The following is a 25297-nucleotide window of genomic DNA, read 5'->3' as shown; positions in this document are numbered from 1 at the left end:
AGGCGGGGGCGCCTGCAACCTTCCAGGCCAGTTGCAGACCCAGGCGCCCCACGAACCCAGGCCGCCCCGTGAACCTAGATTACCCTCAAACCCAAGCCAGCCACAAACCCAGGCCACCCGCGAACCCAAGCCAGCCACAAACCCAGGGCGCCCCACGAACCCAAGCCAGCCACAAACCCAGGGCGCCCCACGAACTCGTGCCATCCCGTGAACCCAGGCCAGCCGCAAACCCAGGTCACCCGTGAACCCAGGCCACTTTCCCGAGTTTCACTTCAGCAAGAGAAACAAGCTGTGGACAAAGGTCGGGGCTTTGGCTCAGATGTCTCCCTGAGAAAGTCCTGGCGGAGAAGACAGACATATTCCCTCCGCCCCAGCCATAGTCTTACACCTCTTACCTGTAAATGGAGGATTTTGGATTCATTATTTCGAAGCATTTCCTTCTGTCTCTCAATTTCAATTTCGAAGCTACATATCTGGTTGTGCAGACTCTGTATGCTCTTGTTTTTTTCTACACTTTCATTCTGCAGCAAGGAAACCTGAAAAGAGAGAGTCTCCAATTAAGCGAGCAACACAGTCTTACCGTGAATTCACAACAATTCTAACACGAGCAATGAAGCGTTGACAGCACGGGCCTTCTGTCCACTCACTGGAAGGAGTTCCAGGAACAAACCCCTCCCCACAGGAAAGGGGGGTCCTGGCCGTTCAACAGGGACCCGAACTGTGGTTCTCAGAACCTTTCCTAGGAGTCAAGTAAGATGAGCCAAGTGCCTTTCAGAACAACAGGACTAAAGACAAGCTTTCTAAAGATTTTGCTGAAAACAAATAAATCTTTTATCAGAGTGGCTTTCAAACTCTGATGAGGAAACACAGCAGGAAACACCTCCCTGCCGCTCAGCTTCTCGCTACATACCTTGAACACAGGTGCCTATTCCTAAAAACAGGATCACGAAACCAAACCTGTCCTAATCAATTGTAACGTACCTGGCACTTTCTATTCCATTTTACTTTAAAAAATGCTAGCTGCAACCCACTAAATTATTTCACAGCTACCAGTGGGCCACTTGCCGCCCTATGAGAAGCTCTCAGCAGAATGAGGGAGCAGGAAGGGGAGGGTCTCACACGTGCCACAGGGAGTCCTCGGGGCAGCCCGCCACCCCACAGAGAGGAGGCGCAGATGGCGGAAGGGGGTCCCGGGGGTGGGGGTGTTGGGGGAACTGGGGGCGCCAGGGGATGGCGGTGTTGGGGGGATGGGCGAGGCACCAGGGGATGGGATGGCTGGGAGACCACGGCGGTCCAGGAAGGGCCTGCTGGGGGCAGTCCCAAGCCCACTTTTGACATTTTCAAAGTTCCTTTCTGAAAAATAATCAGCTCCCAAGAACCAATTTACACAGGACTTAAAAGCCCTGCGGTGAGGAATTCAAGGACAACTCTACAAGGTGTCTTTTCACAATGTTTCCACAAGAGGCAATCTGGACGGCCCTGGTGGCTCAGTGGTTAAAGAATCCACCTGCCAATGCAGGAAACTCAAGGGCACTTCAACCGTCGGAAAGGCTCCCTCTACCAATGGCCTTCTCTGCCCACAAGTGCTGGGCACCCCTCCCCCAACCTCCCTCCCCCCGCCCGGAAGACAGTGCGTTCCATCGCGGCTCCACTCGGAGGTGCCCTCTAATACTGCCAGCACCTGAGGACCACCTGGCCACATGACAGCTCACGGGCGTCTCAGGTGGCATCTGGGTTCCTGACCTCGTCCTTTGAGGAACCACTAGCCCCAAGTCAGAGTCCTGCTTGGAGGCAGTGCCTTTCCGGTGCTGTCTCACTGTTTTATTTATAACAAACGTATTTACAAAAGAATACAAAACCTGCAATAGATAGTTCAACTCCCCTAGGGTTTCACGCAGCACAAACGGACTCTCCTTCCTAAAACAGGGCACCTCACCGGTCCTCAGCTTCCCGCACAGGACCAGCTTGCAGCATCCAGCCTGGGGCATGGATGGCTGGCAGCGGTGTTTTGCTTCTTCTAAACTTACAACTCCGTTATTCCCATCTGCTGAAGATGGACACAGTTCCTGGGCCCCGCAGTCTCACACCCCCAAAAAGAGCAATTTGCACACAGGCTGGCCGCTTTCATACGACTCTCGATGATATTCCCCAAACCAACGGCAACTTCCTGTGCTGTGAATCAGGCTACCTGACCTACACTGACCATCACACATCCTGCCACACCGAACTCTCTCATTTAAAAATTGTTATCTATTTATTTAACTTTATCTCTGGTGGTGCTGGGCCTGTGCTGCTGCCACGGGCTTTCTCTCTCTGCAGTGACCTGGGGCTACTCTCTGGCCACCTGATACGAAGAGCTGGCTCACTGGAAAAGACCCTGATGCTGGGAAAGATTGAAGGCAGGAGAGGGGGGCAACAGAGGACGAGATGGTTGGATGGCATCACCGACTCCATGGACAAGAGTTTCAGGAGGCTCCGGGAGTTGGTGATGGACAGGGAGGCCTGGTGTGCTGCAGTCCACGGGGTCGCAAAGAGTCGGACACGACTGGGTGCCTGCACTGACTGAGTGGGGCTGCTCTGCGGCGTGGGGCTCCGGCCCCCCACCGGAGGCAAGTGGCTCTCTTGCTGCTGAGCACGGGCTCCAGGGCACGCAGGCTGAGCTGTTTCACAGCATGTGCGATCTTCCCGAGCCAGGGATTAAACCCTGTTTCCCCTGCACTGACCGGCAGATTCCTACCCACTGCGCCCCAGGGGGAGTCCGCCACAGCAAACTCTTAATGTCTTTATGGAGGGATTGTCCTTAAACTCAGTTTTCTTTACATATTTTAATCAAGGATCCCAGCCCCTGGGTGCCAGCAGACCCCCGCTTTCACCTGCCCACCAGGTAGACGCCGCAGGCACAGGGAAGCCCACTGGCAGGTGTGTTTCCCAGAATCCATGCAGCAGATGGAGCAGGGTCCCCCGGCCCGAGACCCTCCTCCCTGAGCACACCCTCCACCCCCGCCTGTCTAGGGGCACTCTAAGACTTCCTTGTGACTTAAGCTTTCCTAAAATATAAGATGGGTGTTTTCAGGTCTGGATTTTATAAAACAGTTTTGTTGTTCTTTTTTTTTTTTTTTAAAAGTTTGACTGTGAATGCAGTAATTGGTCTTTCTGAATCAACTCAAATATTCTATTTTCCACCCTAGATGAACAAAATAACTCAAGATCCAACTGAACAATTCCACGATGAGAAGCAAATTCCCACTTTAAGAAAACACCAACATCTCCCTCTGTCATCCGGGTTGGCTCTTGGGCCCAGAGAAGAGATGCCAGCTTCTCATGGACACAGGGAAGGATGTGCAGGGCATGGCTGGCTGTCCTGAGTCGGGGGTGGGGGGGTGGGCCTCAGGGAGGGGCTCACCCCTGAGCAAAGTCACAGGAACAGATGTTTCAAATCTGCCCCTCTCTGGCTGGTGTGTGGTGTGTGCAAGGGGGAGGACGGCTGGGGAGGGCGTGTGGGCCGGGCAGCCGGGTCCTGGGGTTTCCAACAGTGCAAAGAGGATGCTCTCAGGGTGCTGGGGTGGCAGGGCAGGAGGGCGTAGGACGGGATGACCCCTGTCTCCCACTCCTGCACCTCTGGGAGCCCTCCTGGTGGCAGCCCCGCCTACAACTGAGGGGCGGACACATCCCCCAGCCCCGCGCCATGGTTACATAACCAGCAGAGCTGGAACAAGACCAATTCACTTCACAGGAAAGGAAGAACCTTTCAGATAAATGAGAAGCCGTATCTGTGAGAAACCAAAAGCCCTGAGATCTACGCCTATAGTTTGAAAACCCAGAAACAACGCATTCTTCAAAAAGAGGAGAAAAAGGGATTCATAGGTAAACCGTTGCTGAACTCAGAGCAAATATGTGCTCATGAGAAAGTTATAAATCATTCATGTGACACAGATTCTGTTTCACGGTCAAACAGAAGGCTCCTCCTGTCCCACGCGTGTGTAAACACAGCACACAAAGCCTTTCACAGCTTCTCATCTCCAGCTTAAGCATTTATACTAAAAAAATATTTAATGTCATATTTAATAAACATCTTTTGATTTAAAACTTTACATTCCTTCAAGCACATTTACATTTTAAATTGCTTGGGTTTAACACTCAAAACAAGATATTCAAATCTTTACAAACCTTTAGAAAGCAAACATCCACTCCCGGGGCTGCTGTAACTCATCCCAGCGCCCCCCCATCACACGCCCTCCCTTCTCAACACACGTTTGCTGAATATCAAATTAAGTTCTTATTTTTGTATACAAGCCACAAGCCACAGTGGGAGATCTATAACCTTTTTCTGTCAAGCCTTGGAGGTTTTCATCCTTTCTTTGGGAAAGCAGACCTGGCGAGCTGAGCACCACAGAACAAACGTCCCCAGAAAAGCGTGTTCTGTGAGCAGGCGCCTGCGACAGAGTGCAGACCCCACAGCGGGGCTTCGAGGAGACGCCCAGGAGGGCAGGTGTGTCTGGGGAGGGGCTGTGTGGCACCCCCCAAACTTCCACAATCAACTGTAACCCTGGGATCCCACGTGCTGCAGGGCAGCTAAGCCCGTGCAGTGCAGTGAAGACCCGGCACGGTCCACAAACAAAAACGGAGCAGAACAGTGACCCTGCTGACGTGGAGGCGGCCTTTCCTCCTGCCTCTTAGAGGAAGGCCACGCACGTGGCCCCGGTGCCCTTCCGGATTGCGGCTGGCGGACTTTCTGTCACAGCCAGAGAGCGGTGTTTGGGGCCTGTGCGGGCCACACGGTCTCCGTGTCGACACTGCCATCCCAGTGTGGAAGCAGCCGCGGACCGTACTGAAGTGAGTGTGTGTGGCCGCGTTTCAACAAAGCTTTATTTACAAAAAGACGGGGGTTGGGGGTGCAGACTGGAAGTGACAATCCCTGTTCTTAGTCAATACTAAGAAAATCACCATGTGAGTTTTTAAAAAGCACTTTATACACACTTGGCAATTGAAAAACAAAGAGCAAGCTAGCAACCTAACAAAACCATACACCTTCATTTATAAACTCAAGATTGCTTGAAAAGATTTTTACTTTTTTGACACTTCATGCTGCTTCTTTTATCCAAAACCCCTTATTAAGTAAAAAGCAGGTTTTCCTCTTCACACAATACGAAGAAATTATTAGAAGCCGGCAGAAGCCGGGAACGGCAGGGCGTACCTTCTTCTCCAGGGAGTTGCTCCACTCCTTGAGCAGGTTGACGTGCTGCACCGCGGAGCTGGCCTCATGGGCCTTGATCTGCTGGTTTGTCCCCTGAGAACGAAGAGGAGACGCGGTCAGCCAGCCTCCCTCGGTCAGAGGCTCAGACCCTCAGACGACCTCAAGCCAGCACCACACACGAAGGCGGGGACTGAACCGGGGAAGGCTCACAGAGCCTCTCCAGCCTCGGAAGCTACTGCGTGCAGGCAAGGGGGCCGCACTGAGAGGGGCCGAGCAGCTCAAGGACGCGGCGCTGTGATTCCACGCCCACTGCCTCGAGGCCGTGTGCTCCACTCACCCCTCCTTTACCTACGCTTCAGACTCCAACATGAAGAAATTAAATTTCAGACATAGCCCTTTTGTTCCTTAGTAAGTTTTCTGCACTAAAATATAAATGGAAAACATTGAGACATCTGCAACTAGATGCTGCTACAATAATCTAGAGAATGTGTAATCCAAGTAGGATTCTAAGTCATCTATTAAGACATCAACTTACTAGTGAAATAAATACTAGTATCATAAAATGCACTGTCCCTAACTATTCTAAGCATACTCAGAAAGTTACGTACAGAGCATAAACGATCTACAGAGTACATCAGATGCAGACCATCTCAGAGCCAACAATGAGCACGTGAAACAGTACTTCATGTATCTCAGAAAACAAGTGGTGTAAGAATGTAATTTGTTTTTGATACTGGAAAATTTAAAAGCCATGGAAAGCATTTTGATGATCTCCAAAACATATACTCTGTACATAGAATATTCATATATATATGTTCATACAAGTATTGCTAAATATCAACATATATATATATACATACACAGAATGAATGGCATATAAGTACATACAACATAACAGCGGTGAGGGCTCAGTCTCCTTAAGAGACAAGCGGAGGGAAAGCTACACTCGTCCTCACTCTCAGGCTTTTTGCTTTCGAAGAAAATGCTGAGATGCCAACATCTCTGCACTGATTTCACAATAATGTATTGATTATACATAAAAATCAAATATAAAATGCTTTAACTGAAGTATATACTGCCCTTTGATAGTTCTAAAATCAAGATATACATTTAAATGAAAACTAGTTCAAATTCACAGCAATCTTAGGTGTATTAAAAAAAATCACTTTCTAAGAAAATGTTGAGATGCTAATATCCCTGCACTGACTTCACAATAACGTATTGATTATACATAAAAATCAAATATAAAACACTTTAATTGAAGCATATACTTCCCTTTGATAGTTCTAAAATCAAGATATACATTTAAATGAAAACTAGTTCAAATTCACTAGCAATCTCAGGTGTGTTAAAAAAACAAAAAAACCAGGAACAGGTTTCTCAGGGCATAGGCATGGCAGTGGAGGAGACTCCTCTCCGCCCGGCAATCCAGGAGGTGTGGCATGTGCATGGGACACGCTAAGAACACACTCGTGTGCAACCCTCACGGCTGTGCACTGGAGCACACGCTGCCGAAGCCATGTTTGGGCGCCACAGTCCACCTAGAAACCCCACCCCGCGTCCGTCCTGCTGGTTTCAAAGTGATCCTTCTGCTACGGCATTAACTCCCCCTCAGCTCAGGCGTCCACCTGAAGTCTCTCGACACCCCCGGCCTGAAAAGTGGGCCCCCAACGGCTGCTGCACGCGGCTTCGTCACCCGTGTGTAGCTGGTGACTCGGTGCCATAACAAAACGGAAAGCTCAGAGCTTGCATGTTAAATGTCGACAGAGTTAACTTTCTCTCATGGCGTAATGTCAGTGACTGGGAAGGACGAATGTCGGATACTGACCTGAAAAACGCAGCCATAGCGCTTAAAACTACAGGTGCTGGGGGCATTGACACACTCTGACAAGTGTGCACTCAACTGCAACGGGAAAGAGACGTGAGTTGTGGCACAAACGTTTGCATGAAAATGTTCAAACATATCAAGGGCACAGGTAGCATCTGGGTTCTACTATTATGAACAGGGTTTATCGGCAGGTGTGTTTACACCACCGGCTTCCTAGACTTCTACCCAGTAAGTATACAGTATCATCACGTGTATACACATATATACACCAATATACAGAAATACATTTACTGTAACATTTCTTACACTTGCGGCTTTTTAAAGAACAACTTGTTTTGTGACACGCTGTCTGCAGAATTTTAAAAAGAAAGGGAAAAAAAAAACATAAACTGAAAAGCACATTTAAAGACCATAAACAAAAAAATTGCATGAAACACAAAAAATATAAAGCATTTCGATGCAGCTGGGCCACACACCTGTATACAGTAGACAGAAGTAGGTGTCTTCCCAGGGAAACGCACACAGGCGCCCCCACCCCCCACGCTCACAACTGCAGAGGGGACTCTCCTGAAAAGACTCCCTCCCTCAGCTTGCCCAGAAATTCATGCGGCTTTTCAGAGACCCGCGTCATCCTAACGGCACGGATCTGAACGTGCTCCCCTCCACTTTGCGGAGGACAACTAGGAGGAGCTCTGCTTCAACGTCGGCAAATGGCCAAACACACACCGCTCAGGGTGCCCCGCAAGGGAGGAGGGAGTGGAAACATCTGCATTTTATAGACATGGGGTTTTGGCATTAGGCTAACACAATCTTAAAGAAAATCTCTTTCTTTATTGGAAACTCAAGGGACAGATCTTCTTCAGAGAAAATGATTAGACCCTGAATTAGTAGAGCAGCGTGTGAGCGCAGCACAGGGGGCCCTGGGAGCGCGTTCTCCCGGGAGCCAGCACTTGAAGGACACTGCTCTGGTGGGTGCAGGTGGCCGCAATGCCTTTTCCTCTGTTCCCTGGGACAAAGTCCCCTCCCGCCAGGTCCATGCTCAGGATGAGAGGGAGAGGCTCACAATACCGCCTTCCTGCCGGCCGTGCCAGTTACAGGACAGGCCCGAGGGACCCGGCTGCCCACTGCCAAGGCCAACCCGGTGGAAGGTCCAGGCCTGGGCAGGGTGGTGGTGGCCGCACCTGGAAAAAGCACCCAGGAGGCATGTGGCGGGCGACAGGTACAGAAACTCAACAGGCGGCCATGTGTGCAGTGACGTCAGTTTGAAAATCATGAAACGTTTTCTTTCACTGCCATCGGTACAGTCGTAAATCCAACCAGCTAACACTTGTAATGTTAAATTGGGGACATACCGAGTTTAGCACTATTTTCTACAACTATAAACTCAGGGCTTCATCATCGTTACTCTCAGAGCCCTACAGAATTTAGGGGAGCTCGGGACTAGAGCGAGAACCATCTGTAAAAGGGCACCTTTCACCAGAAACCCGAGATCAATGCAGGTTTAAACGTTTTTAAAAATAAAGCTAACTTAAAGGCAAATGGAGACTATTTTGTTCCTAATATAGATAGCCCTGCGTGAGTCAACACTAAGGAAAGTATATGGAACCCTGGAAGTTATTTCCACAGCAGCCTCTTCGTATGTTCACTTGAACGGAGGGGCTTCCCAGCCATGGAGACAGTGCCCTAGCTGTTCTCTGAGGCATGGCCAGGGGCCCAGGGACCACCATCACACCCAGCGAGACTTGCCCCTGCCCAGCAGGGACGTCCCGGGATGGGCACCTCGGTGAGAGGGGCTCCGGGGTCCTGCTGCACCCGTGTCCCCAGCTTCAGGGACGGGAGAGACCGACCTCCCCCACTCCTGCAGTATCCAGGTGTCAAATCCCAGGCGGCTGAAAAGGGCTGAGGTAAGCAGGCTCCTCGGGTCAGAGTGCCCAGGCCCGAGGGTGCTGGGCGTGGGGACCAGGGCTGCAGGCACCCTGAAGCCCATGGCCGCCCCAACGGCTCCCAGAACAGCAGCGAAGGGGACCCGGGCCAGGACAAGGTGAAGAAGCACCGAGAAGCCTTGGAACTGTTCCACCTGGATATACTCTGGTCAGACAAGGCGACCGCAGGATCTACCTGCCTCAGGGACAGTGGACCTGAGGGCCGCTGTCCAGGCGCCTCCCCTGCCGCCTGCCACCCTCTCACCCCAGGGCAGACCCTGCAAGGCCTGTGTGGCCGAAATGGCTCGAGTATCTCTCAGTCAACTGACCTTCCTGAGACAGCGGTAGAGTAATTTCTCTTCTACAGATTTAAACCTAAAACCCGTTGCCCCTTCCTGCACCGTACACATTCCCGTTTTCTCAGTTCTCAGTGGTATTTTTGCTCTGAATCCACCACTCTGTAGCTTCTAACTGCTTGTTTCTGAAATATCTGATTTCCAAGAACAGCATGAGGCTTTGCATTGCTCTGCTCTATCACCACCGTAGTCTGACGACCTCGGGCCTCGGCATCAAGGGGGAAGCGGGGACCACAAGATGCCCAGCCCCTGCAGGGGCCCAGCTGCAGCCCTCACCTCGCTCCTCAGAAGGGTCTGGACGCCGCACTTGTGCGGGCAGGGCACCGCCACGCAGGGACACTCCGTATCTTCGTGTTTCTGGAGGAGAGAGAGAGACCGTTGCCAACTCTGAAACACACGACCTGCCTTCCTTCAGAGGCCCCCATCACACCTGCATGGGCCGCTGTGTTACAGAAGTGTGAGTGCTGACAAGGCGGGCCCTCACCAGAGCTACCCAGACCTGACTGGTTGGAGCAACTCAAGAGGGGGGGTCACTCTAGGACAGCCCCGCCCCAGCCCACCTTCGTGCCCTCTGGCCGTGTCCCCCAGGCCGACGCCGCCCCACCACCTGTGCCTGGCAAGCTCGCTCACATGGGGGTGGACACCAGGGCCCAGCCTCTACTGGCTGGGGCAGACACTTGCCCTCTGGCTTCTCAGCTTGGAGTCTGGAAACGATGCTTCTCAAGAGCCTAAAAACAGTGTGATCCCCAGGAATTTCAATGACTGTCCTGAGAGTGTGCCTGGATTTCCTTTAATGAAAAGGCAATGTAGGTATGTGCCAGTGTGGCCGTTCTCTAATGGCACAGATTTCAACACAGAGCCTGGGTGCTGGCCACTGCCGAACTCTGTGCCACGGGCACCTGGTGGCACCTGTCCAGTACACCTGCCACCAGCAAAGCACGGGCCAGAGCTCCCGCAGGCCAGCAAGCCCAAGCGGGCCTGGAGACAGCACCTCCAGACACGTGACGGAGGCCACAAAGGGAGACCCTAGACCCGCCATGAAACACAGCTGTGGGGCCAGGCTTCAGAGGGCAGCACTCGGCAGGAGGAGAGACGGCGGGCTCCCCTCAGGCCTAGGACACGCCGGTTTTGCCAGCAGGGCCTCCAGCCAGGCTGCACCAGGGCAGCACTAGCCACGCGCTGTCTGACCAGGAGGTGTGTGGGCCAGGGACAACGGTGCCCGCCAAGGACACTTCTCTGGCCTGCGAGGTCAGTCATCCTGCCACCTGCACTCCCTGGTCTGGATCAGCCTGGCAGGTGGGCAGTGTGGAGAGGATCCCTCTGCTCCCGAGCGTGGTCCTGGAGGCCCACAGAGGCCCCAGGGCCTGCAGCGGGCAAGCCCATGGCTGTCTGGAGCTCATCGGAAGGCTCTTGGCTGGACTGAGCCTGACCAGCACCTCCCACAAGGGGACCCCCGGGTACTGCTGAGAATCCCTACGAGTTCCCCAGCGCCAAGTCAAGGTGTCCTGCGTCTTTCGGTGGGACGTCTCGGCCAGATGGCGTCACCTGTAGGCGGGGAGTGATCAGATCTCCCTCGGAGGGCAGCGGTAAGGATGGACTCCGTGCCGGGCCTGGGGAATGGGTGTGGCCAGTGCTCCAGATACCACGCCCCCCTCCCAAAGCTCCCATTCACCCGGCCGGGCCTGCCTTGGCCTTGGATCAGCCTGGCCCAGGACAGTGAGGAGCACGGATGGACAATCACCCCGCGGCAAGGGTGCGGGGAGAGCGCCTGGGGGTGGGGTTGTGGGGGGAGCGCTGAGACGACTCAGGGGAGGGGCCGTGCACTGGGGAGGGCAGGCAGGGGGCAGTGGGAGGAGAGGCTGGGGCCTGCACGCCAGGCCAGTCAGGAGCTTCACGTGTGCCCTGCAGACCTGTGCAAGGATGATCAAAACAGGCTTTTCTGGCTATCGGAGGGTAAGCATCTCACATGGGATTTGGGGGGTTTTGCCAGTTCTGTCAAACCTTCCCATCTCCAACAGCGATGACTTGCAATTCTTTAACGTGTAGCTATCAGCACACTCTTTATCTTACGCATTTCTATTTCCTGTGACTTGCCATTTATAGCTTGCCCACTTCAGTGGGTTGAACAGTGACCCCTGAAATATCTCCCTCCCAGACCTCAGAATGTGACCCTCTTGGAAAGAGGGTCTCTGCAGATGTAATGAGTTAAGAGGTGACCCTTGGCCACCCTTTACAACTCTTTGACTTTTCGCAAATTAACAGAACTGTTCAAAGAGAATGATACTCTATAATCTCTGGGCTAAATGGAAGAGTTTTTTTTCTGATGCTTTATGCTAACAGATTAAAAAAACAAACTCAAAAATACCTGACACGCCAATACTATAGTTCAAAGATAGAAAAGAACTGCTCATAAGACCTTGTGGGTCTCTGTGCTGTATCAGTCTACACCACAGAACACAGGACAAGGAGGAAAGTCAGGATGACCTGGGGCTTTGGGCCTAAGTTAAACTGTGCTTTTAAAAAACAGACTTAAGGCCTGAGAGGATGAGGCTGTATGAGAGTTGAAGAACAAAACCTGGGAGTCGAATTCCGCCACTACCAGGGCCCTTTCCTGGCTGGGGGGGAAGTACGGGTGTGGCTGCCTGCTGGCGCTGGGGCCCCGGGGCCCAGAGGGGCTGCACCAGCGTGACCCCCAAGCAGGCGTGTTCCCCACAGTGATCACAGGCGGACAGAAAGTAAGATCTGCCCCAAAACGCACTGCAGGGCCAGCACCCTGAGGACACGCCAGGCCGTCTCCACCACTGAAAGGTAGGAAGATTTAGGAGGAAGGCCTCCTGGTGCAACTCAGGCCCCAAGCTCGCAGCTACCGCTCTGTGCTTCTGCGCCTGCCTCCTCTCCACAGGCAACACGTTTAAGGCCCCGTCAGGCTAGATGCCACTTCCTCTCAACAGCCCTCACGGACCCGGTCCGGCCAGGTGAACCGGCCCTTCCTACAGCGGCATTCACACAGTTGTATGACTGGCCGTCTCCCCAACCAGACGGTGGAGTGAAGGGGAGAGACTGTGATTTGTTCTCTTGTGTGTCCTGGGCAACTGGCTTGGGGTCTGCTGCTCCAGCGTTTCAAGCCACCACGAGCGATGCTGCTATTCCAAAACCCACCTCTTCGCAGGCTTGACTGAAGCTTAGAGTGGGTTACTGACAAGCTATTTCACTCACATGCTTTACAATTCTTTCTCAAATGAAAATTAATTTCTGAATTCTATTCTGCAAATAGAGGTAATTGATTTTTGCAAGAAGCAAAGTATAACTTTGATAGCAACATGGTAATATGTGTAAGGTCGGCAGGATTCCTCATTGGGTACATGTTGCCTTCATTCAAATTTAATTACTAAAGAAGTTATTCAATTATGAAAAATACTATGTCTATTTTCCAAAGGGGAGGGCACTTAAAGGTTATTAATAACCAGAAACAACAATCGAGCGGACTTCACGAGGGAGGAAAGTCACAGGCACAGAAAAGTTAAACAAAGAAAGTAAAGTGGAGGTTACAGGGATTACTCTCACTTCATACAGAAAAACTAAGACGGCCGTTTCTAAATGGGGGTCAGTATGTACTCCCGAACATCTGCCAGGAACCAGCCGGTGGTCCTCAGGCCTGGCTGCCTGTCCAGGGACCCTCTGTCTGCTGACCCACCAGTCACTGGCCTGGTGGGTTCAGAAGCCCCACCCAGCTCCGGCTCCGACCCCCGCCCCGGCCTATCTCCCTCTGGGACGTCCCCCTCAGGGCCCTCCCGGGCTGGCCGCCCCTCCACTGGATGACCCCCCCATGCTTTGCAGGCTGTAAGCACTGTGCACCCAGGCCTCAGGCCTTGACTGGCCCTTCTCTCTACTCGCTCCAGGCCCTGGGCTGCCAGGACCACCTATTAACATACCCTGTGGCACAGACCACTCCCTCCTCCCCAGAGCCCGCTCTCTCCCTCTGAGCCACACCTGGGCAGGGCACTCTGGTTCACCCGCTGCTCTAGTTACAAGCACTGGGCATCCGCTCAACTCACACTCCGTGCTCAAGCCACCGGCTAGTCCCACTGGCTCTGCGTAATGCTGACCAACCACATCTGCCCCTTGCTCAGGGCCGCCCCGACGCCCACCGCTAGTCTGCTCCCATCAACTTCCCACCTCACCCCTGCCCTGTGCAAGGCAGCCCCTGAAATCCACCTGCTGAGTCGGCCCCATCTCGGAGCCAGAGCTGCCCGTGGCCACTCCCCCGGCCCCGATGCTCTTCCCGCGTCGCCCCGACGGCCTCGGAGGGGCCCGCCCTCACCACCCCTGCTCCCATCTTTGTTGTACTTACGACCTCTTCCCACTGGAAGATGAGGTCACCCGGAACCCCTAGCCCCTAGAACAGCGCCCAGCACACAGTCGGCATGCAGTAAATATGTACTCAACAAGCAAATGTTCAACAGTGTCCACACCGCTGACTCTTTTGGAAGCTTGTCCTCCATCCCAACATCTGTTTCTCTTTAATTTACACGTAAGTGATCTGATTCTAACATGCGCACAATATAAAACTGCGGAAACAAGGGAGGCATGAAAAAACGTTAACTTCTCCTCTCTCTCCAAGAGACAGCTGTACTTCAACGCTGTGGGATCAGTCACCCTGCTGAAGTGATGGTTCTGTCTCAGTGTCCTGGAGCCGTAGAATGGTTAAGCGATCCGACAAGATTCTGAGCCTATTCCCTGGGACAAGTGGAAAATTCTACCTTTTTTTGAATAATCAGTCTTCATTTCTTTTTTTTTTTTGGCACCCCAAATGACAGTCGATCAAGGCAATGGAAAATGCTAATTGCATAAATCAAAACGGGCAAAACAAATACAGCTCAGCTCTGAAATAAAGTCAGATGAAAATTGCTAGTTACACCTATCTTTTCTCTTTATTTCTGAGAGAACAGTCATTTGACAAGCTACTCTGTGGACAAACGGCATCTGGATGGAGCCAAGGTGGGGAAGCGAGAGAACACTGCACCTGCAACGTGACCATCGGGACCTGGCTCTTGCAGTGGCTGCACGTGGCCTCGCGGTATTTACAGGCCTTCTCCACGTGGTCACGCAGGTCCTTCCTCAGCACTCTCTCTTTGCAGTCGGCACGGACACATGGAAGCTCCTCAAACTGGCAGTCATTCTTCAAATGCACCTGGAAGGCAGACCATTCGGAGTTCTTAACTGGCAGACCTCCAGTCTGAAATACCAATTCTAGCCTCTATGCAGTCAAATCCTATGCAAGCGTCTCCTATCTGCTGCTAGACCATTTTCTCACAGAGAAGAGTGACCAACGTATCAAGAGATACTGAATTTCATATTCCATTTAGTGATTACTCAAACTATATGCTTTTGAAGAACTAAGTCAATTAACCTTTCTTCCTGGATAAATAAATGATTATCCGCTAAGGACTTCATTTTATTCTAATTCAAATATCCTTCCAGGATTAAATATATGTGATAGTAATTAAAAAAAATAAGAAGTTACATGGAATTTTATGGTTATAAAAAGGAGGAAGTGTAAATGGGCCTTCTATAATTAACAGTCAATTCAGATTTCTTTCTATTCTAAATAGGGCAGGGTGCTCAAAAACCAATTGACATTTCTGCCTGTGATGTCATAAAAACAACACTTGACACCCAAGTGGCTCTGCCTGCTCTCCTATTTGGTTGTGTCTGAAAGACGGATGCAGACATGGTCTTAGGGGCTCCATGGTGCTGACCGGGGACTGGTGTTTCTGGATGTCTCACCACACTCACCAGCAGGTGCCCCAGGGCCAGCTGCTCCGCACAGCCCCGGCCCTCGTTCCGACAGAATATCTGAAGGGCCAGAATCTCCCTCTTGCAGCAATTATCCTTAAACACCTGAAATTGAAAGATAGCTATTTTAGAGGATTAAGATTTCTTAATCTCCACGTGCTGCTACCTTAGACAAGGCAAAACCACTCTAAAAAGTCATGAGCACATCCCTGAAGAGGGCTCACAAAGCACTAAGGACCGTTTTAATGTCTAAGTGAGTAGAATGAAGGAGCCATCCCCACTAAGAGAAACAGTTTACATGATACAACCTTAACTACCAGCTTTTATGGATAAACCCAAAGTAAGCAAGTTGTACTGAACAACTGAAGATCACTTTGGAGCATCCAAACGTTTTAGATGGACTCTGACATTCTCAGGATGAGCCCACACCAGGACGGAGTTCACACTTGGATCCTGGACACTTCCAGGCCCCAGCCTTGCTGGGAGTGGAACCTCCCATGGAGGAACGGGACGGTGGGAGGGGGCGCTACAGCGTGAGGCCTTGCTAGATCCTCGCTGGAGGAGCAGAGAAACCACCATAAAAGCCAACAAGCGGCAGATGGTTTGTACAACATTTACCTTGGTCCCTGCTCTGAAGGTGTATCACTTGTAACTAACTCATTTTTCACCAAACGGAAGGCATTAGCTTGCTATTTAAGAAACTTTAAAAAACATGTTGCAAAGATATAGTTAATCCAACAATGAAAATGTCCCCCTTTGAAAATGAAAACCCTCCTTTAATTTTCTTTTTCCCTTAGAAAACAAGTACTCTCACTCCTTCTAACATCACAAGCTACACCACCCTAGTACTCAGGCACTTCTAAGAAACCCCCATGCACTAATGCTCTGTAACAGCAGAAAATCAGAGAGCTCAACAGGCTTTTCTTGACTCCACAAGTAAAGAAATAGAATCAACAGCTGCTAAGAGTTAAAAATAAATTAGTTTGGAGGCAAATCTAATCTTAGGTAAACATGACTTTTTTAAAAAAGGTCATAATTTAAGATGTTGAAAGTCAACAGAGCAGGTATTTTTAACCAGTAAGAAATAATGTGATCACAGAAAATGATCCTTCTGTGCCACTAAGTTTCTTTTCTTTTCTTTGGGCTGCCCCTCCTGGCTTGTGGGATCTTAGTTCTCTGACCAGGGACTGAACCCAGGTCCACGTCAGCAGAAGCACAGAGTCTTAACCGCTGGATCACCAGGTAATTCCCTAAGTTTCTTAAATCACTTGAGTTTAACTTTGGTTCCCTAGTGGCTCAAATGGTAAAGAATCTGCCTGCAATGCAGAAGACCCAAGTTTAATCTCTGGGTTGGGAAGATCCCCTGGAGAAGGGAGTGGCAATCCACTCCAGTATTCTCGCCTGAAGAATTCCACAGACAGAGAAGCCTGGTGGGCAGCAGATCATGGGGTCACAAAGAGTCTGACACATCTGAGTGACTGCTGCTAGGCTGCTAAGTTGCTTCAGTCGTGTCCGACTCTGTGCGACCCCATAGACAGCAGCCCACCAGGCTCCGCCGTCCCTGGGATTCTCCAGGCAAGAACACTGGAGTGGGTTGCCATTTCCTTCTCCATGCATGAAAGTGAAAAGTGAAAGTGAAGTCATTGAGTCGTGTCCAACTCTCAGCGACCCCATGGACTGCAGCCCACCAGGCTCCTCTGTCCGTGGGATTTTCCAGGCAAGGGTACATAACTTCGTAACTTAGGGAGAAAAAAACATAGATTGAAAACATAAGAACGATAAAAGTACAGAACTTCAGGGCTGAGAAAGAGCTCATATCATTTCTGCAACCATCCCATTTTACAGATGGGGAAGCAGAGGCCCTGGGGCGGTGCCATCCTCAGTGACCTGCCCAGTGGCTGAGGTCAGTCTCCTGGGGCCCAACCAGACCTACATTTCCCCATGAGGATCCCTTGCTTATTCAGTCTCATTTACGAGTCTACATCAAATTCCATAATCGTTCTTCAGCTATCAATGCCATTGAAAAATAGGGATAACAACTCTGACTAATGAAATGAGGCACTAAAAAGTTTGCCTCAGCCACTGTTTCAACCTCCTCTCTCAGTCACACTGGTTTGTTATTTAGTCGCTCAGTGTCTGACTCTTTGTGACCTCATGGACTGTAGCCCACCAGGTTCCTCTATCCATGGGCATTTCCCAGGCAAGAATACTGGGGGGGGCTGCCACTTCCTCCTCCAGGGGATCTTCCTGACCCAAGGATGGAACCCGTGTCTCCTGTATTGGCAGGTGGGTTTTTTACCACTGAGCCACTAGGGAAGCTCGTTACATTGGTTCGATAATCGCTAACAGGTTGCCAAGTCAAGACAACGGGTAGAGCTGAGTGAGCAAGCCACAAGCCGAACAGCAAGGCCGCGGGAAAACCCGAGTGAGAACTTCACTGTACAATTTAATGGCCTACACTTAAAAAATGGTTAGGTTCATTAATCTAAATATCAGAACCACATATTTTTATTGATCTTTTAAGTACTTCAAGAACGAGTGGTTTCAAACGAGAAGGGTGCCCGGGAGGGCTTGGCAGGGTGCAGACGACCACATGGTGGGTGAGAAGGGCCCGGGCCCCTGGGTGCTGGGCTGCGGGACCCTTACGAGCTCTGAGGCACCCTCGGCCACGCAGGGGACGGGAGAGCTGAAAGTGCACGTGTCTAATGACTTCCAGACACTGCGTGGGGCGAGAGAGAGCACATTCAGTGGGGCCCGCAGACCAGCACCGTCTGAAGGCTGAACGCAGCCATCTGGGAGGCGGACCCGAGATAACAGCGCACATCCCCCACCTGGGGTCTTGGAAGGTGAAACCATGACTGACCCAGGGGAGGAGGCAGGCTCGGGGGCTGAAGCACCTGCCCAGCATATCCGCCCAGTGTGTCGGGGTGCCTCGACCCTGCTCCGCCAGCCGTCAGAGCCAGGGAAACTCAGAGCCAGCGTGCGAGATGCAAGCCTTGCAGAAGGCACCACCCAGCGCAACACGGGGACCAAACAGCTTATTAAAAAACCAGGAATACCTTGTCTTTGATGATGACTTCTTGACAAGCAGTACATTTTGGGCTGGAGGAGCTGAGGGGAGAGACACAGTAAACGTGTTAGAGGGCGAGCACCTTCTCATCTGAACCCACTGGGAACCCTGAGCCATTCCCTTAGGGGTCGTGTCTGCTGTGCAGAGCTCGGAGAAACAGGGCTTCAGGATGCCAGGGTAAGTTTGGTTTAAATATGGTTTAAACAGGAGAAAAGGGTTAAGATTCTTTTTTAGTAGTGATTTTTCATAAGGAAGTTATTCAGCAGAGCAGCTGAGATCAGTCCCTCTTGGAAAGTCCCTTTCAATTAAAAGTGAAATTTCATTTCAGAAACCAAAAGCAGCTCCCCGCGGAGGGGCTCTGTGGCCTGAGTGTCCCCAGCTCCCCGGAGGGCCTCTGAGCAGTGCTGCCTTAGCAGCACAGAGTGCCGGATCCGCAGGCTGTCTCTTCACAGCTGCAGAAAGGCTGATGGGAGTGCCAGGACTTGAGTCCCACGGGAATGGAAAGCTGAGCCTGTCTACAGAGACCATGAGTCTCCTACATCATTCTTGTCCCCAAACTCAGGACTCGAGCCACTGCTCCCTAGCTGCCCTTTTTTGGACTTGAGTCTCACCCCCATCCTGTGCTGGAAACCACCTCCGAGAGATTAAAAATAAAAAACTAATTTTGAGTGCTCCTTCCTTCCAGGGCCCCTGCCCTCGACAGCCTGAGGGCACCTGGCATCCAGGCCAGGGGGCACAGTAGGAGATCCTGGAACAGCAGGCAGGTGGGCAGGGGGGCCCTGGGGAAGGCTCGGGAGATTAACAGGCTTTAAAATGATAGCTCGCTCATCCAGACTTCACCAGCACGGAGCCTGTGCTCACCTGTTTTAATCATGGGATTCTCTGAGCAGCCTTAGAGCCCAGGGCGCCTGGGGGGGAATCCCCTGACACCTGCCGAAGGCGGAGCAGGAGGAGCGCCAGGAACAGAGGAGGGTCGAGACTGGAAGAGACCCCGCCCCCCGGCCCACCCGACCCACGGGGCCCCCCAAGCCCACGAAGAGAAAGCGGCGCCCTGGGGCTGCACCGCCGCAGTCACTAAACTCCGTTCCAGAGCTGAGTCCTCAGTCTCGGGGGAGAGGACAAGAGCTCAGCAGCAAATCCCCAGAGGGGACCCTGGGGAGGGAGGCTGCCCCCAGCGGAGGGCTGGACGCGCCAGGGCAGCCTTCCCGGCTTCCGCCCGCCGGCGGGGGCCCAAGCTGAGCACAGTGCTCAGCATCCTGCCGGGCGAATCCTGTGGGATGAACCAGCACGCTCCGCTGTACAACTCCAGCCTCCCTGACGCTGGGGGCTCTGAATGGCGTTAATTCACAACGACATGCCCGCGAGGGCTGCTGCGGGCTCCCTGACACTCAGCTCCAGGGCGTCCTCTCCTTACCGAGGACCTGCCCCCCACATCCCGAACGTGTTGCACATCCCCTATCCTAGGGGATCGCCCCGAAGGGCCCCACCATCGTTGGTGGACGGGGAGGCTCCTCCCCAGAACGTGAGCGCCTCCAGCAAAACTGGGCCCCGCAGACAGGGGACAGGGGCCCCAGGGGAGAGACCTCGCAGGGGGAGTTGGGAAGGGCTGCCCCGAGTCTGCGGCGGGACCCAGGCCCTCCAGCCAGACGCACCTGAGCAGGGCGCCCATGCAGGTCTCGCAGAAGCGGTGCCCGCACTCCGTCTGCTTGGGGCTGCAGAGCACCAGGCGGCACTTCTCGCACTTGTACTTGTCCTCCACGGCCTTGACGAAGCGCTCCTTGTAGCCGCCCTGCTCGGGGACCAGCACGGCCGGCCCGGCTCCACGCTCAGGGTGCAGCTTCAGCGGGGGGTTGGCAGGCAGGGTGCTGGCCGCGTCCAGCTTCTTACTGGGCTCCATCCTAGGAGAAGGGGGTCCATCAGAGCGGGGACCTGGGGGGGGGGCTCCCCGTGGGCTTCCAGCCTCCAGCACCCAGGCCCCTGCCCCCCGGGACCTGCTGCTGCGATGCACAGACCACATTAGTAAGGCTCTTCAATTCAAAATGCAGATGCTGCTCTGCGTCATTTCGCCTTCTACGGACCGCGGCTCCTGTCACCCAGCGACCACCTCCCTTGGGCGGGCTGCCCGGCCCCCTTCTCGAGCCGGCCCCGCAGCCTCGGACCCACCCTGGGTGTGCAGGACCTGGTGCCCAGGACTGGACGCCGATGGGGACGCTGGGCCTGGCCAACCGCACGGTGACACGTGGCTGGTCCCCACCTGCAAGGCCCTGTCCCAGCAAAGTAGGAGGTGCCTGGAGACACAACGGAGCTCCTTTCAAAACTTACCAGGTCTCTCAAGATCAGCTGTGCCCCTGCTCAATCCATCTATTTCTGCTACTGACACAAATAAGGGCCAAATGCCTTTTCCTTATGAGGTGCTGGGCGTCCACCCACCTCTCCACTTCCCTCAGCCCGAGGCTCCCCACCAGCCAGGTCGGGCCGGACTCGGGTTCTGCGGGAACGGGGCATGCTGCACACCCGGCCCCAGAGCAGCTGGCGGGCCGGGGGCAGAGGCCGCGCTGCCCAAGGCTCACTCCTCACGCTGCCTCTTCCCGCCCCTGGACAGGGCCAAAGGGAGGCACGCCTGTGGCCAGGACGTGCAGGAACCACTCAGGAGGCAGTGCCTGTGACAGGAAGATGACCCGTGTTCCAGCCACACGGGGGTTACTTTTAACAAAAAGCACACTACTGTGCAAAGCGCAGGAGCCTCCTGTGACGTCAAAAAAAAAAAGATTTCAAAGTGACCCCAAAAGGCCAGCGATCCTTTGCTCCCCAACACTGATTAGAATCCTATTTGTCAAGACACTAAGTAGGAAGGTGCCTGTCCGGGAAACGGGTCAACCAGGAGTCGGCCTGCTGCCACGGGACTGCCTGCCCGTCCTCCTGCAAATGCTGACCCCAGCTCCGCCGCCTCCTCCCCCCACCCCTCCCGCCTTCTCACGGAGCCCACCCTGGTCGGCCCACTCAAGGCCTGCCCCACAGTCCATGCTCCCAAAACTGCTGCTTACAGCTTATTTACTGCCTCACTCCCTGAGGCAGGGCGTGGGTTTGGATCTGCTTTGTTGAACAGATCCTGGGCACCCGGAATCACTAGGGCCTGAGGTAAAAGATTCTCATTACACATCTGCTGAGTTAACAGAGGGAAAGGTGAGGTCTGAGCCACTCACAGCAAACTGTGTTTCTGTGAAGCCAGAAAAAAGAAAAACTTCAGTCTTCAGAACTGATCTCATAGCTTCATGCCTTGAAAACCTGTGCTTAGATCAGACGCTACTTGCGACTGTGGTTTAGTATTCTATCCTATAATGCGTGAGGAACGTGTGCTCCATAAGTACACAGTTTTCAGTGAGACGTGTTTGATTCTTTGGTTGTGAATTCCTATTTCAAATATAAGAGACAACTCAGGATGAAGCTAATGACAAACCCTAACTGTTTGTTTACCTATAACTAGGTATAGGTCACATGTCCTCTGAACAGACAAGTGAAGAACACAGGTTTGGATCCTTGGTTTTTACAGGCTGCTTAAGACAAGTGAGCACGCGCCAAGAATCACAAGCACATGAGCAGAACCTCCCTGCAGGCTGTCCTGAAGGCAGAGCCCAGGCCTGTCAGGACTCCCCTGGAATGTGGGGTGCTGACCGGGCACCTGTGCCACACACCCCAAGGGCGCCTCGAAAGCCCGCCCAGGGCCCCCGTCCCGCCCCACGCATGGTCCATTCCTGAGCTGGGCTGCTGGCTGGATAATGAGCTTCCAGGGATGGAGGGAAGGAAAGCACCTGGGCAGGAGAGACAGGAAAAGCATCAGCCCTCCTTACATACTCGCAAGTGAGGTCAGAGAAGACGACCTGAATACAACGCATCCAGGCCAGGCAAATCCCAGAGCCCCGGAGCAGGCGCTCCATCAGCAGGGGTGGGGGGAGTGGGCATGCCTACTAGGGAATGGGGCTTCCTGGGTGACCCAAGGGTTTTGGAACTGGGCACAAGGGTGACTGCACACTCTGTGAAGAGACTAAAAACCAGTGAGCCGTACGCTTTAAAGGGGGTGGACTCTATGGTATGTGAACGATACTTCAATGTAAAATCTAAACAAAGAGTATTTCAAAGTACCTGTTTAAGCCAGTTCCATTTAGGTTTGGTTAATTTGTGACGTTTATACATAGCGTCATACACTTTAAATGTAAGACTAGAATCGAAGTGGCTGTGCCCTATGCTGGGGGGCCTCAGGAAGATTTCTCTGTCAGAGTACACGCTGGCAGAGAAGACAATGAGGCCCAGAGGCGGACGCTCTGCTGGTGCCAGCGCGAGTGTGCAGACACCCAGGATCAGCACACGCACGTGGAGGGAACGCAGCTCCCCCTTCCTCCGCACAAACCACGCTGGGTGTGCAACACATGCACACCAACCACGGCTCTCCTGGCCTCACCAACTGCACCCCGGGCCTCTCTCCACAGCGCCCTGTAGGCACGCCCCGTATCGTGGGGAAGGGCCACACGGCACTCCACGTGGACGGCGTCTCTCCACAGTGCCCTGTAAGCTCGCCCCGTATCGTGGGGAAGGGCCACACGGCACTCCACGCGGGCTTCATCTGTTCTGCTCACGGACAGTGAGGCTGGCTTCAGCTGATGATATAAACGACCCGCAGAGAACACTCCCGAACACATCTCTGCACACTTAGGCAAGCACACAGCAACATGGCTGCTGGGTCAAAGATCACGTCCGTTTTAAAATATACTGTTATTCAGTAGCCAAGTCGTGTCCGACTCTTTGCGACCCCATGAACTGCAGCACGCCAGGCTTCCCTGTCCTTCACCATCTCCCTGAGTTTGCTCAGACTCATGTCCATACAGAATCACTGCCCAGTATCTTTCTAAAAGGCCTGTCCATTGCATACTTCCTCCAATGGTTAGTAAACTGTTAAACATTGCTTTAAAGGACAATAGCCAGTTTTGCTCCAATGCTGAAGCTCTGACTTTGTTTTGGCCTCAGCCGTGTTTTCTGGAGGGCACTGCTGGCCATGCGTGAGCAAGTCTCAAGTTCTCCCGTGGGTTCTCATCTCCTGAAGAGCCGCCGGTCAGCACGGCTGTGCAATGTGGGAGGGCACACCCACTGGCCTCCCACCAGGCGGGAGAGGCCTTCTCAGGTGAGTGGCTCTGCAGGGGTTGCCGAACCATTCACATTCCATTTCAGCAGGTAGCCAGGTACCTCCAGCACACATGGCACTGTGCCTTGCTTGTCAGGGAAAGGAGGTGAGAGAGACTGTCCCCGCCCCTCGGGAGCTCTGCGGGAGTCGTGAGAAAGGGGGGCACTCCAGGGTCAGCAGGGGTAATGGCAGCAGGAGCGGGAAGCACCCCGTGAGAACTTGCAGAGGCTGCAGGTCCTCAGACTGGGAGGCTTGCACCCCATGCTGGGGAGACGGGGCTTCCCAAGGGGGACTTGGAGCAGAATGATCCCAGCTCTAGTGGAGGGCAAGGCAGACACACACAGACGCAGCACGGCTGGGTGGGTGGGGCAGGTGGCCAGGTCCTGGGGGCCCCGGGGGGGGGGGGGGCGGGTCAGACAGGCCTGGCGTCCGGCTGCAAGTGGCCTGGGTGGGAAGACAGGCCTGGCGCTCCTGCCCTGAGGCAAGTCCTCGGGCACAGCTTCTATCCTCAGTTCTTCTTCTCCCATGGAAAGCAGATGGCGCCCCTGACTCTTGTGTTTTCGGGGATCACTGAGGCATTACATGCAGGGTCCCTCTGCAAACCGCAGCACTACACCCAGAAGACACTCTCCTCCCGCTGGGTCGGGAAGTCCACGGGGGTCAGCTGCTTCCCCACTCTGGACAGCTTACAGCCTTGTCAAAAAGCCCTTGCTCAGCAATTAGGCAAGAGAAATAAGAAATAAACAGCTTCCAGACTGGAAAGAAGAAGTAAAACGATTTCCATTTTCAGATGACATAATCTTGTGCATAGAACATACTCACGAATCAACTAAAAACAAGCTGAACTAATAAACTTGTTCAGTAAAGCTGCAGGATATAATAGTTCAGTCAGTCAGTCGTGTCTGACTCTTTGAGACCCCCACGGCCTGCAGCACGCCAGGCCTCCCTGTCCATCACCATCTCCCGGAGCTTGATATCAACATATAAAGTCCAGCTGCATTTCTATAAACTAGCAGTGAACAATTCAGAAATAAAATTGAGAAAGCAATCCAATTATGAGTATCAAAAAGAATAAAATATATTCTGAAAATGATAAAACATTGTTTTTTATGCTAGGTGGAAAGCTACCCCGTGCTCACAGACGGGAATGCTTAGCATTGCTGAGGTGGCACCGCTACTCAGCCTGACCTACAGACCCATCTACACCCAGACCTGAATCCTAGCTGGGGTTTTTTTCTTGCAGAGATTAATAAGCTGAACCTAAAATTCACATTGAAATATGAGGGACTCAGAATAAACAAAAAATCCTGAAAAAGAAGAACAAAGTCGGAAGACTCACACTTCCTTATATCAAAACTTACTACAGATGAATCAGGACACTGTATTACTGGTAAGAAGGACAGACAGACAGTCAATGAAGCAGAACCAAGAGTACAGACAGAAACGCTCACGTTTATGGCCAGCTGGTTTCCAACAAGGGCACAGAGCCTGTCGCTGGGGAAGGGGCAGGGTGTGCTCGGGCCGGCCAGCTCACGGCCGCCACAGAGCGGAGCGGGCTGTGCCCCGCGCGTGTCTTCACGGCTCCAGTAGGTCGTGCTGGCAGCCACCGTCCAACACCTGCGGGATACCTGCATCCTCATTCCCAGGTGGGCAACTCAGTTCAACTCTAGTACAGAAAGTGCACTTCACGGAGAATAGCGGGGTGGGCTCTAAGTCCTCCCTGGCTGATATCCTCTGCCTTTCAAGAAAATGTACTGTGTGTTCAGTTCAGTTCAGTCAGTTCAGTTGCTCAGTCATGTCCGACTCTTTGCAACCCCATGAACCGCAGCATGCCAGGCCTCCCTGTCCATCACCAGCTCCCGGAGTTCACTCAAACTCACGTCCATCGAGTCGGTGATGCCATCCAGCCATCTCGTCCTCTGTCGTCCCCTTCTCCTCCTGCCCGCAATCCCTCCCAG

General features: G+C 52.9%; 1 protein-coding gene across 1 annotated transcript in view; it reads right to left on the bottom strand.

Annotated features, from left to right (window-relative positions):
- Positions 1-25297, bottom strand: part of TRAF3 (TNF receptor associated factor 3) — a 49117-nt gene that overhangs the window by 6339 nt on the left and 17481 nt on the right. The window contains exons 2-9 of the mRNA XM_068991150.1: positions 19819-20064; positions 18156-18207; positions 15097-15201; positions 14324-14491; positions 9577-9657; positions 7023-7097; positions 5195-5287; positions 396-536 (exon numbers count right to left, since the gene is read on the bottom strand). Of these exons, the coding sequence (XP_068847251.1) occupies positions 396-536; positions 5195-5287; positions 7023-7097; positions 9577-9657; positions 14324-14491; positions 15097-15201; positions 18156-18207; positions 19819-20063 (960 nt within the window). The 5' untranslated portion in view covers position 20064. The remainder of the gene's footprint in view (positions 1-395; positions 537-5194; positions 5288-7022; positions 7098-9576; positions 9658-14323; positions 14492-15096; positions 15202-18155; positions 18208-19818; positions 20065-25297) is intronic.

The sequence above is a fragment of the Capricornis sumatraensis genome, chromosome 19 (genome assembly GCF_032405125.1).
Source record: "Capricornis sumatraensis isolate serow.1 chromosome 19, serow.2, whole genome shotgun sequence".
NCBI lineage: Eukaryota > Metazoa > Chordata > Mammalia > Artiodactyla > Bovidae > Capricornis > Capricornis sumatraensis.
This window is presented reverse-complemented; position numbering and strand designations above follow the sequence as displayed.